Source organism: Mesoplodon mirus, assembly GCF_964341445.2.
Source record: "Mesoplodon mirus genome assembly, chromosome: 6".
NCBI classification, from domain to species: domain Eukaryota; kingdom Metazoa; phylum Chordata; class Mammalia; order Artiodactyla; family Ziphiidae; genus Mesoplodon; species Mesoplodon mirus.
Window position 1 is genome coordinate 118,381,623 of NC_138982.1, and position 20,489 is coordinate 118,402,111.

At 35.2% G+C, this 20,489-nt stretch overlaps 1 protein-coding gene across 2 annotated transcripts in view; it reads right to left on the reverse strand.

Annotated features, from left to right (window-relative positions):
* Window positions 1-20,489, reverse strand: part of SAMSN1 (SAM domain, SH3 domain and nuclear localization signals 1) — a 394,513-nt gene that overhangs the window by 42,984 nt on the left and 331,040 nt on the right. The window contains exon 1 of one of the 2 annotated variants that reach the window (XM_082624482.1): window positions 8,338-8,807. The exons of the other annotated variant lie outside the window; for it this stretch is intronic. Coding sequence (XP_082480608.1) covers window positions 8,338-8,394 — 57 coding nt within the window. The 5' untranslated portion in view covers window positions 8,395-8,807. Of the gene's footprint in view, window positions 1-8,337; window positions 8,808-20,489 lie in introns of those variants that run through there. 2 annotated transcript variants of the gene reach the window in all.

Sequence of the window (20,489 nt, forward strand, 5' to 3'; positions counted from 1 at the left end):
TGTTCTTGATGGTAACTCCATTTGGGCGGACATATTAGAATAAACTATGCTAAAAGAAACAATAGAGGTATTGAACAAGTACTATTAAACTAGAAAGGAGGGAGAGATTATTAATCAAACATGTACTATGTGCTAGGAAATTTACATTTGGTAATTAACTTAATTCTCACATCAATCCTATGTGACGTGCCTTAACATATCCCCTTCTTCAGATAAGCACAAGAAACTCAAAAGATGTTTAACAAAATGTTCAACATCTCATAGTTAAGAAATATCAAAATAAGACCTCAAACCCAATCTATGAGACTTTAGTTCATATTCCCTCCTGCTCTGTCAGAATGCCCTCTAATGCACTGCCTTGGGTTAACAGGTGGAGGCTTTCTTGAGGGAATGAGAGTCCAGTGAGGAATTAAAAAATAAGTTCATGAGTTGGGAAAAATGGACAAATGTATTCTAGGCTAAGGGAGGCACAAACAGGAAAGAATGAGAGTGGTCAGAGCAACTGAAAGCTGAGATTTGGATATACAAAGAGAGACACCAGGTTATGTGCACAGAGGGGCAGTCAAGTTAAAGGGCAGCAAGTGGTGGCCAACTGCCAGCCAGAAAGAAGCCTAGACAGATCCTTCCCTATGGCCCTCAAAGGAAACCAATTCTGCCGCATCTTGATCTTGGACTTCAACCAACAGAACTGTGAGAAAATAGATTTCTGTTCTCTAAGCCACTGAGTCTCTGGTATTTTGTTACAGAAGCCCTAGAAAACTAATACAGACTAGGTGAAAACTTCCAAAACTCTTTAAATGAGGGGAGAAAGGGGACATGGCCAGCTGTATTGACAAATGGCTCTCTATCTATAGAAGAATCATTTTGTCTACCACCAGAGACAGCTTAAAACCCTCTTCTATTCTTATCAATCAATTCTTAATGGAGGACATTTTTGTTCTCTACTAAGAAGCTAATTATGAATGCCTTGTTTCCAAAAGTTCACCTAAGTCCTTAACACTAGAAAGGAAGAGAAATGGATCAGTTTGGGAATGCTAAATTTGGAAACACAGCTATGTAGAGTTTGGACTTAATTCTATTATTTAAAAAAAACACACACAATCTGCAGGTATAATGAATCCATTTATCTCCTAAGCAAGGCAAGGAAAGTTTAAAGAGATAAGTGTGTCATTAAATTGATTTTTAACAAATTCGGTGCTTTGGTAGTCAAGGTAATGACTTTATACCTTCCTATAGGATGTAATACCCACATTTACAAGGGGAGTCTACACTTCTGTCATTTCTCTCAACCACTTGTCTCCAGAACTTTCTATGTATCATCTGGGCACTGTGTTTTTTTCAGATATAGTCGTCTATTTGGTACTAAACCTTTGCTACTTGCTTGAAATAAAACTTGATTACAGATTCATGTTCCATAAAATGGGATGGCTAAAGTGAATTGGTACTTTGAAGATAATTTTTCAAGGCTAAATTTATTTACCTCTTTCAAACAATTCAACAGGTGAAATAAGCAAATTATTAGTTCATCTATTCTGATTCAAGGTACCCCAGAAATGAAAATTAAATCCAATAGAAAATTATATTTTGAAGAAAGAGGTAGAAACTTTTGGGAAGTGGCATATCAATATGGGGATAATTTTCTGGTGACTGGGAGCAGAGGGATGAGGGCATTTCTCCTTGAAGTGTGAGCACCAGCTGGAAGCAAGAACAGTGCGGAGCAGGGGCAGTCTTTCTCTTTACCACCTTTAGAGCCCATGTGGTAAGTTCCTTTCTTATATATCCAAAGGTATACAGTATGTACAAATAAATCCCAAATTCAACGTCTTCTCAACATCCAACCTGTCGCTTCCCTTGTCTGAGCCACCATTATCTCTTTCCTAGTTTCTGTAAAAGCTTCCTAAAGGGTCTCTTTTCCCTGCTTCCTCCCTCACTTTCTTCAGTGTATTTGAAACACAAAAGCAAGAATAAACCCACTAAATGTAAGCCAGATCCTTCTCTTCCCTTCTCAAAGTCTTTTAATACTAGCTCAAATCCTTATAATGACCTAGAAGACCCTCTACATCCGGCTGCTTGTGACTGCTCTTCCCCTTGTGTATTCTGATCCATTGTTTCTCAAACACACCAGGGACACTCCATATATACACTACTATGTATAAAATAGATAACTAATGAAAACCTACTGTATAGCTCAGAGAACTCTACTCAATACTCTGTGCTGAACTAAATGGGAAGGAAATCTAAAACAGAGGGGCTATATGTACACGTGTAACTGATTCACTTTGCTGTACAGCAGAAACTAACACAACATTGTAAAGCAACTCTGCTCTAATAAAAATTAATTAAAAAAAAAAAAAAAAACGCTTTTGGTCTTTCTCTTCCCTAGTCCTGGAATAAGATTTCCTCAGCCAATCTCATGGCCAGCCCTTCATTTCCTTCAGGTCCCTTTTTAAATGTCCCATTCTCACCAAGTCTTCCCTCGTTCTTTGTATTTCATATTCTTCCTTTTCTTCTTAACACTTACCATCACTTAGCATACTATGTATTTAACATATTCATCTTGTTTATTGTCTGTCATCCCCAGTAAATGTAAATCCCATGAGGCCAGGGGTCTTTGTTTTATTCACCACTGTATTCCCAGCATATGGTCTATATTGTTCATAGTAAGCACTCAGTAGATATCTATTGCTTTGAAGAATGAAGGAAGGAAGGAAGGAGTGAATTAACTTTTAAGTTCTTTGAAGAGATTAGTAGAAAAAAATATCTCCAGATTGGGAAACTTTAAACATTATTGATGCTCAGGTACATTCTACATTAGGTAAATTAGAATATTGAAGAAGGAACCCAATCATCAGTATTTCTTAAAGCTCTTCAGTGATTCAAATGTGCAACCTAGGTTGAGAACCATCAATGTAGAAATCATTTCCAAACTTTAAGGGGCTCACAGAACTCCTGGGTATCTCACTACAATGTATATTCTGAGTTAATAGGCCTGGGGTAGGCCAGAGAATCTGCATTTCTAACAAACTCCTGGAATGCCAGTGTTGCTAGTCTGTAGGACCACAATGAGTAGCAATACTTAGATCCATATTCAACTCAAACTTGGTGGCCCTGTAATACTTTTTACTGTGGTCTATACTCCATTTTCTTCTGACTTATGTTATTTGTTTTTAGGTTTGCATTATAATTTACTTTAAATATTTCTTGGAAAACAAATATGACATAAATACTAACTAAATACAGAAGTGAAGAGAACCTTTAGAGAGATTTTTTAGGGGCACAGGGGGGTAATAACCAAAAGTAAAGATAAACATTTATTTATGCCCACCATTTTTTTAATAGGAAAAGTGGATTCAAAATATTACTTACATTGTATATCACATACCTTACTTGGAATCACTTTGTTTGAAAAGCTAAAACATTCAACTGAAGTCACATAAATTAAAGTCTGAAAATTATACCCCAGGTGATGATGCAAAAAGAGTAGCAGGGGGGAAACCCACAGGTTTAGAAGAAAAGCTGTCCCGAATAATCTCAAATCGATTTTTTTGCTAGCCATGATATCTTGGACAAAATTTTTCACAGCTACAGTGCTGTTTTCTGTAAATTGTGTGGCAGAGGGAGTTCCATAAACCCCTTGTGAAAGTACTTGGCCTAAAGTAAGCACCGGTTCATATAAATACTTCTTCTCTTTTCTTATACCTGGTTAGATAAGAGTTAAAAATGTATCTTAACAGTCTTGATAGGAAAAGCAATGAAGAAAGCTCTTAAATGCCACAACTATGTGTCATCCTTGTCTAGGAGCATAAATTTGCACAGCGGGCAGTGCAGTGAAAACAACTCATAATCAACTCATCACCTCTCATCATTGCTAGGATCAAATGCAAATGGGAAAGAATGCCACTTCAGTCATTGCTAGTGAAAATTAGCATGTGTGACACTAATGGTGTCTCATTTAGTATGCACTTTAGATTTTAAAAAATGGTAAAAAAAAAAAAACTATATCTAGAGCTGCCATCATTCCAGTGTTTCCCTTTAAAATAACAGTGGTATTTGAATCTCCTTTACTCAAAGAAAAACCTGAGTTAAGATTTATTAACACAGATCATTAATCCCAGCCAAATAAGGGTCAACCTGTTCTAATTACAGGTGCAGAGCTTCATTTGTGGTGTCTATTCCCTTTCTATTTTTGAAGTTTCTACCATATTCCCTGACCTGGAACAATGGTCTACTTGTTATGTAACAATGGGACTCTCTAGGGATTCTTGCATAATATTTGCTTTACTGGAGTTTTTCTTAAAATGAAACTTAGAAATGATTTACAATTGCATTTACACACATGCATACAAACTTTCTTATGTACACACTAACAGGCTTGCTACCAAGAATAATGAAAATACATAGTACTAGTCAGTATTCATACTTGAACCAGTTTGCATACAGTAGAATCAAGAAACTTCATTCACTTTACAAATACTTATTAAGAGCTTACTATGTTAAAGGTGTTATACTAGATTTAGGAGGGAAATACATGCTTTTAGTTATCTCAATACTAGGTCATGATCTTTTTTGACAATTTGAACATTTGAATGCTAATAAAGTTGTTCTTATTGTTGTTTTACAATTTTAAGTTTTAAAGCTTGGATGGAGGGACTTAATAGGTGGAATTCTGGCATTTAGTCAGAGACAGGAATGGAGGACCTCTAAATTCCTTTCCACCTGACAGAGAGAAGCTCTTAAAAATATGCTCTCCCAGTTTTCCTTAAAATTTAGCTGGTGATTAAGACAGAAATAGAAATAATATCTATGGTCCCTATGCTTGTAATGGTGGCCTAATAATTAAGAACAGGAGTGCCGGAAATTGACAAATGTATTTCACACAACAGAGTTTTATTTTTTATCTGTGCGTCTTTGCTTAAGTTCATTAACCTTCTCTATGCCTTCTCATCTATAAGGCTAAATAAAAGTTATTCTCTCACAGAAATGTTACAAATATTAAATAAATTAGTGTACAAAAAGCTCTAAACACAGCCACTGGTACATCATAACCTCACAATAAATATAGCAAACTAAAACATTTTAGTTGGAAAAAGAGTTAAGGAAAATTATGTTCTATAATTTAAAGATTTATTGAGTGTAATGAGATCATATCTTTTGAACTCTGAATACTAGATATGCTTATTTTTTTAATTCACCATCAGTAGCGGACACTAGTGATGAGGAGTGAAAACAAAATTCAAAAAGGAAAGTACAGTACCTTGCAAGTATGTTAAGAAAGGCTATTTTTGATTGACTAATCTAAATGTAGAATACTCAGTCAGTTGTCAAAAAGAAATTTATCAAATATCTTTCTTAATTTGGAATTTACTTATACGGCATAGAGAGTTCTGAGACACGAATTATAACAGTTTCCCTTATGGAATATTTCTGGTCTCTCCTTCTTAACCTACACTGTGAATCTCTTATAATAAATATGAATGCCATTTGTCCTATTTATGAGCTATTTGAAGGAAAGAACCCATACCAAAAATGGAGAAACGGAGAATAAAAGGTGAAAAAGAAAACATATAAATAAATTATAGATGGTAAAATGATATTTTAATGGGTTTTGATTTTTTTTGATTCATGAATATATTTATTGATAAGTCTTGTGAATATAAGAAAATAATAAATTATTTTGTGTATGGACTCATAAAATCTATTGCTACATTTTATAACCATGAATGTTTAGAACTTTCTCACAACCACAGGACATATTTAAAAATACTAATAACAAAGTCCTTCTCCATTTATTTACTTTTCAAATGAACAGTTTTGTAACTTCTATTTAAGGAATAACATTAGGTATAATATTCACTCACCATTTGAATTGGGTATTAGGTCACCTGAACTGCAACCCACAGGAGTTAACACGAGCTGCATGACTAAATAATAGTCACCTCATTTTTAATGTTGTTGCTTCTTACCTACTTTAGCATGTACAGTTAAAAAGCAAGGAAATCTCTCTCAGAAATTTTGAAAGAGTATAGCACAAGGAGTGTATGTTTCCCGGTCAAGAGATGTGAATGATTGTCTGGCATGTGGTCAATTAGTGTAGACGGTGATTCCTTACATTTCAGACTGATTTCTTGATGGTCCTATTCTATCTTTCTAGATACAGGCCCTATGTTCCCTTCTAGTAGATGAAGGAATTTGCAGTCCTCACTCTACTAGCCATTTATTTGTAGGAATCTCTGCCATCTCTTAGGGATTTGGCTCTTTTTCCATAAAATACACAAAGAAAATTACCCAGTAAAATAAATGTGAATTAAAGCAAAGTTGTTTCTAACACATAATTATAATAATTGGAAAAATATTACCTCCATATTAAAAAGAAAGGATTTAGTTGATCTGAAAGCTATGAACATGTGAATATACATTCACATAGCTCTTTAAATTCATGTAAAATGAAACCATCCATCTAAAGGAAACAGGAATTCATTCACAGCAAAAGTTAATGTTTCCAGTGTGACTATTTTCTGTGATATATTTTGTTCCCAGATGTACATTTTATCAAATATATTTTTACATTTATGAATAAGTAAGTCAGTAAGATGAACAATATACCACTTGTATTACAATAGCTCCTACAATTAAGGCAAATGATGATCATAGACTAAAGTATCATTTTGAAAATTGTTCAATGACATAAATATGATAGTAGTTCACTACATAATAGAGTTCTTATGAGATACTCTAACTTTAAATTTTAAATACTTGGAGGAAAACTACTGCTTCATATTAATTTTTGTGATCTCCTTAAAACTTACTACTGTCAACTCAATATTGGTTGTGTTTAATCAAGCAAATTGTATGTAAAAATAATCTTGAACAGAAAGTTAAGTAATGCTTTTAAAAACTTTGTTGTATTCTTTGGGAAATGTTACCTTGAAGTTTTATTTTATTAAGGAAAAAGAAATCATGCTATGTTATCCAGGTGTATTTTTTTTTTTCTTTGTAGTACGTGGGCCTCTCACTGTTGTGGCCTCTCCCATTGCGGAGCACAGGCTCCAGATGCTCAGGCTCAACAGCCATGGCTCACGGGCCCAGCCGCTCCACGGCATGTGGGATCTTCCCGGACTGGGGCACGAACCCGTGCATCGGCAGGTGGACTCTCAACCACTGCACCACCAGGGAAACCCCCCAGGTATATTTTTAACTAGAGTTGCTTGCCTACCCTTTATCAGATCTTTGTGTCAGAAAGAATTAATATTGAAAATCATTTATTCTTAGTTTCCAAAGACTGGCAATCATTTATTTTTAGTTTCATTCAGAGAGGTTGTGTGGTAACTTTCAAAGAGTTATAAAACATAGACAATTGTTCAATGTCACAACAATTCAAAAGTTCACAATCAATTCCCAGCTCCTTTCTCTCTGAATGGTGCCAAGGAAATAAAGGTCAATAATTGATAATAAATCAGTCCTCTAAAAAGACACCTGAACTCAGTTATTGTTTATTCACAAGCAGATTTAAATTGTTATTTACCTAAGAAACTCAAAAAATATACAGGTTTTGGAAAACTTCTCTGACACCAGTATTTCACAGATATTTTCTTTTATGTTATTAATGAAACTAATTTATAGTTCTACAATAGAATCTAAACTTTGTTATCTCATATCCTACTTTTTAAGTAGTAATTATTTTCAATACAAAGAATAGGGTAACATTTAAAATAGAACCAATTTGTCAAATCTATAAATTTATGGGGTTTTGATGTTTCCCAAACACAGCCCAATCCTCTCTCTAGTAGTGGAGTTAGTTCAAGAGAGAGAGTAGAAAAAATAACCTCTACAGCAAGCTATCATATTTTAGTCTGAAAAAATGAAAAAAATTAAATATTTAATCAAAACATCTCCATTTTACAACCTCATAATTAAATATATTATGAAGAACTGAGAATGTAAGAGATAAAATGCACTTGGTAAGTTGTTAAATAGACCTTGACACCTTTATAGTTATTAAAAATGTACACGAAGATTTCATAATATCAAGCCTTTCAAAAAGAGACCACCAAAGTGATTTCCATGAAGTTGACAATACAAGCTCAAAGTTCAGTTACAGATGTAAATAATCAAATATGCCCTATAAGATAAAATTACAGAGACAATAATTGTCAGGTATTATTTAACACCTAAACTTAACTTGGCAATTCAATTTTTTCCATATTTGCCATGAGGGATTCAACCCTATGGTTGAATTGATTTATGACTGACAGATAAGAACAATGTGTGTGTGTGTGTGTGTGTGTGTATTCTATTAAACATGTTGGTTTTGTCCAACTATGTATGAAATTATCTTACCTTTGGTTTTTGATGTTTCTCCTTCTCTGAAACATTGGATGGTTTTCTCTTCAGCATTTTGAATTCAGACTACTCCGAGTGAGTGCACTTTCTGTTGTTACAGAAACAACTGAAGACGGTCAGCAGTATGCTGTCTATGATGTAGAGCCACAGATAAGTTTAAGCCTAGTAACCTGCCACTTCCTCTTTTGGTCAGGATATGACTTCACATCTACACGGGTGAAGGTTTTTTTGGTTTTTTTTTTTATGGTAATTCTTTGGTAACTCTTTAACGTTCTGTTCCTGCTGTATTCTACGAGGTAGATTCCTAAATCTCACACTTTGACATGACTGCGTTACAAGGGCCATGAAGATTTCCAAATAAAGTGCATTTTTTCAGTTTATACAAAAATAAAAATCTATAACACATTCCACAGGCAGAGGGAAGAAAACATCTGAGCCAATAAATGAAACAAAACTTGCAATGTGAGCTTTTGAGTATTTAAAAATGAAGAGAATACTCAAGGTAGTCAATTTTGCATTCCTAGGTAAACTTTATTGGAAGACATAATAAAATAGACTTTAAACAATACTAATCCTATTTAAAGCATGTATGCACATTAAAAAAAATAGAGTATGGATGAAATTCATATAAATAGGAATATGAATCCAGAAGTAAATGATTATGCATATTGTTACTTTTGTAAAGTTCTGATTAATATGGAAATCAATTAAACAGTCCTTCAATTAACCAGATGTCCTTCTGCTACAAACTTCATTGTCATATGCTGATAGTTGCTGTTAGAGTGGTGATCCCATGGACCAATGGTACCTTCAGATGAAGCATCCCAAGTCCTTATTTAATGGGCCTGGAAGAGAGCTAATAAGGCTTAGAAAGACTTTCCCTATCAAACTAAAGGGTTTAACATTTTTATTATAATGTCAAAACCAACATAGGAAGTAAAAGCAAGAAATTCAAGATTTCTTATTAATTAGTGATTTACCAAAAGGAGACTTGTAAAATGTCTGAAATTCCACTTCTAGTAAAACCGGCTTGTAAAGGAAATCAACCTAGATTTTAGTTATAAAACCCCTGGGGTGAAAAACAGTGGTACCATATTCTTAAGAAGTAGCTTCTCTACAAATCAACTGCCTCTATTTCTCAGTCTTCCCTCATACCTCTAAGCCCTTACTTCCAAAACCCAGTTCTAGTTTTCAAATTTCCCTGATTCATTTAATGAATATTAAATTGAGCATCTGTTGTATGCTGTTTGACAATATATCAAGCCTCCTGACTAGCTAAAAAATAGTTTATGTTCTATAGCAGAATTGAAGGAATACACTTGTCAAGATTATGGTTAATATGCTTCTTCTACTGGATATTAAGAGCAGAATTATATTTTTCAAGAATTTTCAGGCTGGTATTTTCAAAATAATGACACAGAGGGTAACACTAAGAAACCTGAGGACTCTGAGGTTGGGTAATTCCCTACAAGTATGCTTCCTTTCAAACTTTCTGTTCGGACTTAAGTTACAGCAGTGATCTAAGTAAAATTTTTTTCATTACTTCAGAAATTGAAAGTCATGAAAAATTTTGTCTCTTAACTGAAACATTTGCAACTTCTGTGGCCCCATTTCTTCATCTGTGAGTAGAAATGTAATTCAGTTGTGGACTTCAGGCAATAACATGGGAATGTGCTTATCACATGTTAGGGTTTTGGTGAGAATAAAAGGAAATGCCAATAAAGAATGTACTTATTTAAGAAATGTTTTATGTCAAGAAATGTTCATGGATTTCAAACAGTTATGTTTGGGATAATGTTTGCTATAGATTGTATTTCTATAATCACAAGTAAAGAATAGAGAACACTCACATTCATGGTGACCACAGCTGGACTATATGCAGCTTTTAAAAGTATTACACTCAAGCGGCTTGTAGAAAAATCTCAATTTATGATCTCTAGGCATTTTTACCACCATTAATACTGTAAGAAATATTTTAAATGTAAATAAAGCTGGAATTTTTTTCCCTCAGAATTAAAGATGAGAAAAGCAATTTTCCAACTTTCTCTTCTACTCGAGAAAAATGTTTTCCAGAGATTAAAAACAGGTATGACATTTGAGGTGCTATTACAATCTGTATTAAACATATTTGTCCTCAGAAAATCTCAGGTGACAGAGTAGCAAATGTTGTGATTGATTATCTCCTATTTTGTGGAAGTCTGGTGCTATCAAGATATTTAATGAGTGACCCAGAGTGATATAGCAAATTCTAAAGTCAAAGGTATATAGAACAGGAATGAGGTAGAAAGTCAGTATTGAGCACACAAATCCCCTGTCATGATTGAACCACGAAGCCACATGTTGCTTAAGACGTTCTCAAACAGGGAAATTGCAAAAGAGCAAAGTCTCATTGCTTTGTTTTCACACATTACCTTAATGGTCTTAACACAGGCAAGGTGAAAAAAGGCTGGGACTTCGTGGCATATATGTCGGTTACAATTTCTGCATCATAGTGGGTAAGGCAACATTTTAAGGAAATTGCAAACAAGTGACAGCTATTGGGGTGTATTTTATGTGAAAGTAAAGTGAGACATAAAAGAGTTGTTTCAGCAGTCCAATAAATATTTATTGATAGTTTGCTAAAACATGAAGAATCAAATTCAAATCACAGATTAATTCCTGTCAGCAGAAAGAGAATGCGTTGTTCATAGGGACAACAAGTCCCAGAAACTCTGCAATTGCTATTTCTTACTATAAATTTTAAAAATGCTATGGTGGTTAATCAGAGTGTATCTCAAAAGGGATCCACTCTTGGTATGCTGCAAACATTATGCTTCTGCTAGAGGAGAGCTGCTGGTGAGGCCCTAGATATCTTGGGAAGCCTCTTGGGAGAGAACCTGGTTTTGTGACATTATTTCTTATATAAATTTCTAAAGAGATAATGTGGCACATTATCTCACTATCTTAGTTGTAGAAGAAACAGAGAATTGAGATAAAGAAAAAGGACCAACAGTCTAAGATGAATGGTGAACCTAAAGAACCATACAGGAAGAAACTCTTTTGAAACAAAGGAAGAACTTCTTAGATCACATCTATGCAAGGCAAGGTGTTTGAAAACAACATAAGAGAAGACTTAGTAAACAAAAAATGAGGCGTACCAGTTCATCACTGACTAAAACAATTAGGGGATATAAGTTTTAAATATATGCAAATTACTCAGATTATTTCAACAAATTATAGATATATACTTTCTAAGTGGTAGCTGAAATAAGTAATGAGAAAACAAAATTTCATACATTCATGATTAAAAGTTTAATATTCATGAAGTCTTCTTATTCCCAAAGTTAATAATAATAATGGTGACTATTAATTTTGAGTACTTATTATATGCCTTGCATTGTGCTTTGTGCTTTATTCGTATTTCCCATGTAATCCTCAAAAAATCTCCATAAGCTGGTACTAACAGTTTCATCCTCAACTTCCAGGTGAGGTTAGGTAATGTGCCCAGTTTGCACAGCTAGGAAGTGGTGGAGTCAAGGTTCAATCCAAAAATCTCAGCTCATAAACATCACTCTATACCATAGTTATGCCTAAGGACCTGACATAAAATGGGAGTGATTTATTTGGGGGTTAAGGTCAGGAATGGTAAAGACTGGGGAGAGGGAGGGTAATGCTGAGCTACTGGCTGGAGAGAGTGTTTCAATCAGTAGGTGTGTATAAAAATATCAAATCAGTAAGTGTGTAACTATCTAGAACCCTATTCTTTAATTAAGACTCAGTACCACATAGACACAACTGCTACCTCTTCAATTTTCTTCTCCCACCCAGGCTACCTTGTTGTGACTCTAAGTAAAGAGTCCAGATCCTCTCAATGCAATCTTTAAAATCATTTTTTTCTAATTTCACGTTTATAAAAGTCAGGGTTGGAGCACAGATTAGATTTGTCTACATGCTATGAAATTCCCTAGGTTCTGAAGTTCCCTGCTGATGGCTTTTGATAAAGCATGCATCTATGAGTTGATATTATCTCTGAAGTTACTACCATAAGCATATTCTATTTTCTCCTTGATCTGGAGCTATAACTCCCCAATTTATGTTTCTAAAAAATATTTATTATTCTCTTAACCTTTGCCTTTTAATCTTACAGTCTTTGCTTGCCTCAATGTCACACCCAAATTTATAGCCATAATCTTCACATTTCTATAATATGTTTCCCTTTTACACTTCTAAATGTCATTTAATATTTTGTAAAAACTGAAATGTTTACCCTAACAGTAGCTCCCTGTGACATCCGTTTATACACCCAGACTTATTTCAATTCTTTGTTTTATCCCTCCAATATTAAAAGCATTTTTCTCATTGGTTAAATTCATTTTTCTACATGATAAGCCCATACTTTCTTGATTTATGTATTAGACATTGTCTATTGATTCCTGTTTTTGTCCTTAAGGATTTTTTTTTTTTTTTTTTTTTTTTTGCAGTACATGGGCTTCTCACTGTTGTGGCCTTTCCCGTTGTGGAGCACAGGCTCCGGACGCGCAGGCTCAGTGGCCATGGCTCATGGGCCAAGCCGCTCCGTGGCATGTAGGATCTTCCCAGACCGAGGCACGAACCCATGTCCCCTGCATCGGCAGGCAGACTCTCAACCACTGGGCCACCAGGGAAGCCATGTCCTTGAGGATTTTGTACTCCTTTCACTTCCCTACTCTCTTATAATTATTTAGTTAAATCATTACTTATTATTTTATAAATATTGTTCATGGATAAGTAAAATTATTTTTAGTGCCTTGTGTTCCCCTTGTTGTTTATTTTTGGAGTTCATAATTGCTGACATATCCCAAATAAATGTCCCCAATAAATTTATCAACTGATTTTTTTTGAACATTTAAGTTCAGTCACCATACTTATAATTTTAAATGCTCAAACATTTCAAATTTATTTTTTCCTTGTTTCAGTGGGGTGTGATTAATCTCTAAGTATGCAGTACTGAGGCTTAAATGGAAATTCTCAATCACCTCTTGGTTTGGATCCTCTTTGACCTGAATCTCACACTATTTTTTTTTGTCTATTCTTTCATTTGCGGAAACACACCTCCCTAATGGAAATGTTTTAGGACCTTGTAGATCCTTAACATTTGAATGCTATTTTGACTTGGAATTCTAACTTTATTCTTCTGCAGAATTTAGAAAGCCTCTCCATTGTCTTCTAGCTTCCAAAGTTTTGTTGAGAAGACAAATGACATTGGAGAGAAAGAAAAATAAATAAATAAATAAATAAATAAATATATATATATATATATATATATATATATATATATATATATTCCTTTTATCCTTGGTATGTCCTAAAATGTCATATGGTGTCTTGATATAGTCTATTTTTTCATTCCCTGCACTGCTCTCTCAATGGCTCTTCAAATTTGAAACACACAACCTTAAGGTCTGTTTCTTTAATAAATTCTTCATCTCTTTCTCTGTTCTCTTTTTCTGGAAATATTATTAGTACAATGTTAGACACCCCAACTGATACTCTCATTGTATTATATTTCTCTGTTTTCTTCTTCTCCTCCACCTCCTCCTCCTCCTCCTCCTTCTTTTCCTTCTTGTTCTTCTCCTTCATTTTTTTTAAACTTTCTAGGAAATTCCATTATTTTTCTACTAATTATTCTAATATATATTTTCTTTTAACTATAATATTTTGTTTTGGGACTTCCTTGGTGGTGCAGTGGTTAAGAATCTGCCCACCAATGCAGGGGACACAGGTTTGAACCCTGGTCCAAGAAGATCCCACATGTCGTGGAGCAACTAAGCCCATGTGCCACAATTACTGAGCCTGCACTCTAGAGCCCAAGAGCCACAACTACTGAGCCCGTGTGACATAACTACTGAAGCCCACGTGCCTAGAGCCCGTGCTCCACAACAAGAGAAGCCATCACAATGAGAAGACTGCACGCCACAATGAAGGGTAGCCCCTGCTCGTTGCAACTAGAGAAAGCCTATGCGCAGCAATGAAGACCCAACCCAGCCAAAATAAATAAATAAATTTATTAAAAAATATTTTTTGTTTTGTAAAACTTCTTATTGTTTCCTTTCATAACATTTGTCCTTTTTTTTAAATACAGCAGTAACAATTAATGAAATCAATTAACATGCAGTGACATGGATGAATCTTGGAAATACAATATTAAGTGAAAAGAACATTCACAGAAGAATTGCATATAGCATGATATTCTTTAGAAAAATACATACACAGTATAAAAAATAAAGGAGTGAGGAACATAGCTTTTAGTGTAATGATTTACTTGGGTGCAGAGAGTCAGGGGATGGAATGGGGGGTTAGTGTAGATGGGTACAGGTTATTTTTGAGGTCTTAGCTTTTACTTCAAGGGTATATTTTAATAGCAATATATTTTAAAAACTAACTAAAGAAAAGTGAGGTTTTGAGAACATTCTATTTTTAATTCTTGGAAAGGAGTTAAAATGTAATGGTTAAGAGGGTGGACTTTAAGCTGACTACCTGGGTTCAAATCCTGGCTCTGCCATTTGCTAAGATGTCCTTGGCTAGTTATGTAGCCTTCCTATAAAATGGACATGATAGTAGTGCCTACCTCAAAGGAATTGCTATGAGTATTAAAGACACTATTATAAAGTTAGTAGAAAAGTGCCTGGCATGTACTAAACACTAAGAACTAAAATATAAATGGAATAAGTTCTCTTATATATCTGAGGTTATTAATTACCATTTTAATAATTTCCTTCTGTTCTTTTCATTGTTTTTGTCTCTTTCTGATTTCTTTTACCACTGTTTGCTTTGACCACTGTCTTTCATCTTTGAGGCTTTCTTCAAATGCCTAGTGACTTTTGGTTATTGATACATCACTAAGAGCATGGTATAAAAATCCTGACTGGAAGCTCTGTGTAAATGGGTGGGCTTGTTAAGTGATCAGGCAGCAAGGAAGCCTTTTTATCAGAAGAACCCTAAATGGCAGCTTCTGAAATTCTATTCTCTGAGATCATTTAAGTTCTGCAGGTAATAATCCTCCCATGTCCTGGATGGGCTGTGAAGGAGCAGGTTAGTTTCCTTGCAGGCTTCAAATGCTGAGGTTCTGAGGAGCTCCTTGGTGCACACTAACTCACTTCATTGCAACATCCTTTTCTGCAGGTTCTGAGATTGCCTTGCTCCAATCCTCCATTCACCTTCCATCATCCCAAACATTAGCTAGCATCTCTTCTCCTATCCTTTTACCAAATGTCTTTGTATTTGTGGGTTTGCATCTTTTTGGTAAATGTATATAGATGATATACTACATTTAAGCAAAGTCTAGCTTTGCCAACTATTCACATTTTTATCACCTCCAACTCTCTTCTTTAATTCTGCCCTTTAAAACATTTGTGTTCTTTATCTTATTTGCTAAACTCCTAATTATATGAAGCATGTAGCTAATTACATAAAACTGATCCCTATCACTACCACTCCAACCTTATAATTTTTAAGATTGACATAAGACATGGCTACTGGTATGACACAGTAGGAAGAAGGCAGGTAAAAATATGAAGCTTTTCAATAGAAATCCATTTTCACATTTAAGTAATTGTGTTCTCTCCACATTTTCAGATTCTTCTCACAAGCACAGAAACACAGTATCCTGTGAAAATAGTTTGCCTTTTCATTCTTTATAGATAGTCTAAAACAATAAGAAATGTTTTGTTTTGGTTTTTTTGCAGTACGCGGGCCTCTCACTGTTGTGGCCTCTCCCGTTGCAGAGCACAGGCTCCGGATGCGCAGGCTCAGCAGCCATGGCTCACGGGCCCAGCCATTCCACGGCATGTGGGATCTTCCCGGACCGGGGCATGAACGCGTGTCCCTTGCATTGGCAGGCGGACTCTCAACCACTGCGCCACCAGGGAAGCCCAGAAATGTTTTTATTAAAAATCTTCAAAGTAATTTTTAAACTAAGAATATAATCCAGTACCTCCTGCATTATGTCTCATTAGGCTAAAAGGAAATTCTGTTCATAGTAAAATACTGACTGAACAAATTGAACTAACTTTGCATAAAAACATTTTAAAATTAATTCTTATCAGAGCATAGTACAAGTACAATTAAAATCCTTTGTTTTTTTCTCTAAGAACAGGTACAAGACAAGGATATCCACTCTTGCCACTTTTATTCAACATAGTTTTGCAAGTCCTAGCCCCAGCAGTCAGAGAAGAAAAAGAAATAAAAGGAATCCAAATTGTAAAGGAAGAAGTAAAACTGTCCCTTTTTGCAGATGAGTTGATACTTTACATAGAAAATCCTAAAGACACCACCAGTAAACTGCTAGAGCTCATCAATGAATTTGGTAAAGTTGCAGGATACAAAATTAATATACAGAAATCTGTTGAATTTCTATACACTAACAATGAACTATCAGAAAGAGAAATTAAGGAAACAATCCCATTTACCATTGCATCAAAAAGGATAAAATCCTGGAAATAAACCTACCTAAGGAGATTAAAGACCCATACTTGGAAAACTATAAGACACTGATGAAAGAAATTGAAGATGACAAAAACAGATGGAAAGATATACCATGTTCTTGGATTGGAAGAATTAATATAGTTAAAAATGACCATACTACCAAAGACAATCTACAAGTTCAATACAATTCCTATCAAAATATCAATAGTATTTTTCACAGGACTAGAACAAATAATTTAAAAATGTGTATGGGAACACAAAAGGCCCCGAATAGCCAAAACAATCTTGAGAAAGAAGAATGAAGCTGGAGGAATCATGCTCTCTGACTTCAGGCTGTATTATAAAGCTACAGTAAGCAAAATAGTATGGTACTGGCACAAAAACAGACACATAGATCAATGGAACAGAATAGAGAGCCCAGAAATAAACCCATACACTTATGGTCAGTTAATCGATGACAAAGGAGGCAAGAATACACAATGGAGGAAAGACAGCCTCTTCAATAAGTGGTGCTGGGAAAACTGGACAGCTACATGTAAAAAAACAAAATTAGAATATTCTTTAATACTATATACAAAAATAAACTCAAAATGGATTAAAGACCTAAATGTAAGACTGGATACTACAAACTCCTAGAGGAAAACATAGGCAAAACAATCTTTGACATGAATTGCAACATTATTTTGAGGGGGTCTGTCTCCTAGAGTAAAGGAAACAAAAGCACAAGTAAACAAAGGGGACCTAATTAAACTTAAAAGCTTTTGCACAGCAAAGGAAATCCTCAACAAAACAAAAACACAACCTGAATGGGAGAAGCTATTTGAAAATGATATGACTGATAAAGGGTTAATATCCACCATATATAATCAGCTCATACAATTCAACATCAAAAAACATCAAAAAACCCAAACTACCCAGTTAAAAAAATGGGCAGAAGAACTGAATAGACATTTTTCCCAAGAGGAAATATAGATAGCCAACAAGCACATGAAAAATGCTCAACTTCACAATCATCAGGGAAGTGCAAATCAAAACCACAATGAGATATCACCTCACACCTGTCAGAATGGCTATCATCAAAAAGAACACAAATAACAAATATTGGAGAGGATGTTGAGAAAAGGGAACACTCATACACTGCTGGTGGGAATATAAACTGGTGCAGCCTCTGTGGAAAACTGTATGGAGGTTTCTCAAAAAACTAAAAACAGAACCACTATATGACCCAGCAATCCCACTCCTGGGTATGTATCTGAAAAAAACAAAAACACTAATTTGAAAAGATACATGCACCCCAATGTTCATAGCAACATTATTTACAATTGCCAAGGTATAGAAGCAACCTAAGTGTCCATCAACAGATGAATGGATAAAGACGATATGCTATGTATACCCAATGGGATACTACTCTGCCATAAAAAGGAATGAAATTTTGCCATTTGCAGCAACAAGGATGGAGGGCATTATGTTAAGTGAAATAAGTCAGACAGAGGAAGACAAATACTGCATGATATCACTTATATGTGGAATCTAAAATATACAACAGATTAGTCAATAAAACAAAAAAGAAGCAGACTCACAGACATAGAGAACAAACTAGTGGTTACCAGCAGGGAGAGGGAAGGGGAGAGGAGCAATGAGTGTGTGAAACTTTTGGAAATTGTAAGGCACTATAGAATTTAAAAAATCTTTCATTCCATTAAAAACTGTAGGCTTTAAAATACTTCTAAAGTCATAAAAAAATCCCCTGCTTAATTCATACTTCTTTCCCCAGAAGCACAAGAGGAAGGTAGACTACGCTGATCAATAGACCATGATTTCCTCTCTTTACCAGTTGAAGAAAAATATATTAATAAAATACTCCTGGAGAGATATATATGAGCTTCCTCAGGAAGCTATTCTTATACAGGAAGTACAAAATTATTTCTATTTCCTTTCTACCTTCACTCATCAGAAAAATTTATAGCAGATTCAAGAGTGACCAGATTATTTTTCATACCTTAACATTTGAAACTATGCTAAAGCTGTAAGAGATAGTAACTGTATAGCCTATTACTTAATCAAAACCCCTTATGGGACCTTCATCCCTTCAACTTTGACTGTAATTAAGATGGAATACTTTAATTGCATATCAGTTTAATTACAAAAGAAATGAATAGAATATGATTGTAGTGAAGGTTTTTAATGTAAAAATGTATACAGCAAGGGCCTCCCTGGTGGCTCAGTGGTTGAGAGTCCGCCTGCCGATGCAGGGGATACGGGTTCGTGCCCCGGTCTGGGAGGATCCCATATGCCGCAGAGCAGCTGGGCCCGTGAGCCACGGCCGCTGGGCCTGCGCATCCGGAGCCTGTGCTCCGCAACGGGAGAGGCCACAACAGTGAGAGGCCCGCATACCGCAAAAAGAAAAAAAAAAAAAATGTATACAGCAAAATCAAATTTCACAGTGTCATACATACATACACTTAAATCATATGTATGCATATATATGTATTTATATGTATGTATACATGTGTATATATGCATGTATGTATGTGTTCATTTATATGGAATTCCATCTTTACCTTTTAATACAAAGAGTAATGGAAGAACTTCTTAGGAGACCAAGTATGATATAAATAGGTACACATTGCCCACGCCAACCCAACACATACAAACTGAGGTTTCCAAATAAAGTGTGAAGCCACAGCAAGGCACAGGTCCTCAGAAACCCTTCTTCTTGAGAATTCTTCTGCATTCTAATTTTAAAGCATTTGTATTTGTCATTTCTGAGAAGGGAGAAATCAAGTGATCATTTACAGGATTTTACAAGTATGTTACCCACAATTCAATTCTATTTTCTTCTCGAATATGAAAACTTTCCATAACATTTGCAGCTATACTTGTGAGAAATGAAAGGAAAATCTGTTTTTTCTTTGTCAGTCAAGTAGTGTGGTGAATCAAATAGCCAAGTTAACATCCGTGCCCAGCAGCCTAAGAAAACTAACTGATTAATTGAAACCTAACATCTATTTGGAAGGAAATAGGATTCCCTGTTTTATTTTCAAGGGCATGGGATTCTAGACACTCAAAGCAGCCACTGCAGCAGTTACCTGCTCTGGTTACTAGTCCTCTGCTGAGCAAGCCTGGTTTGGGGTCTGCTTTTCCTCATTTCACCCTTCCATGGAGGCCCTGTGATGTGATGAGAGTGTGTGGACTTTGGAAGACTGACGTAGGTTTGAGTTCAGTCAAACTATATAAACTGGGGCCCAACATTTGACCTCTCCGACTTTCAATTGCCTCATTGGTCAAAGGGGAAAATAGTATTTCCTCGTGAGATTATTGTTGGGATTAAATCAGACAACATATATAAAATTCCTGATACATAGACGATCTTAACAAATGCTAGTTTTATCCCCTCTCCTTCAAATACATAGTAGAAAAGCATTAGATTCCTAAGCTTTCAAGTCCTACTTTCATTCTACAGTGTGGTCACAGTGTGACCCAACTTCTTGGGAACGCGTCTAGCCTCTGATTTCCAATGCTGGTACATTTGCCATGGCTAGTTTAACCTACTGTTCTCTCACTGTCACATGCTATAATGATATTTGAATATGCTGTTTATCCTCAGCCACCAACCAGGGGAAATTTCTACAGAAGAATTCAGTTCTGCTTTCACTTAGATTTGGTGATAAGCATGTAACTGTGGATTTGTAATTGCACTTTGCAAA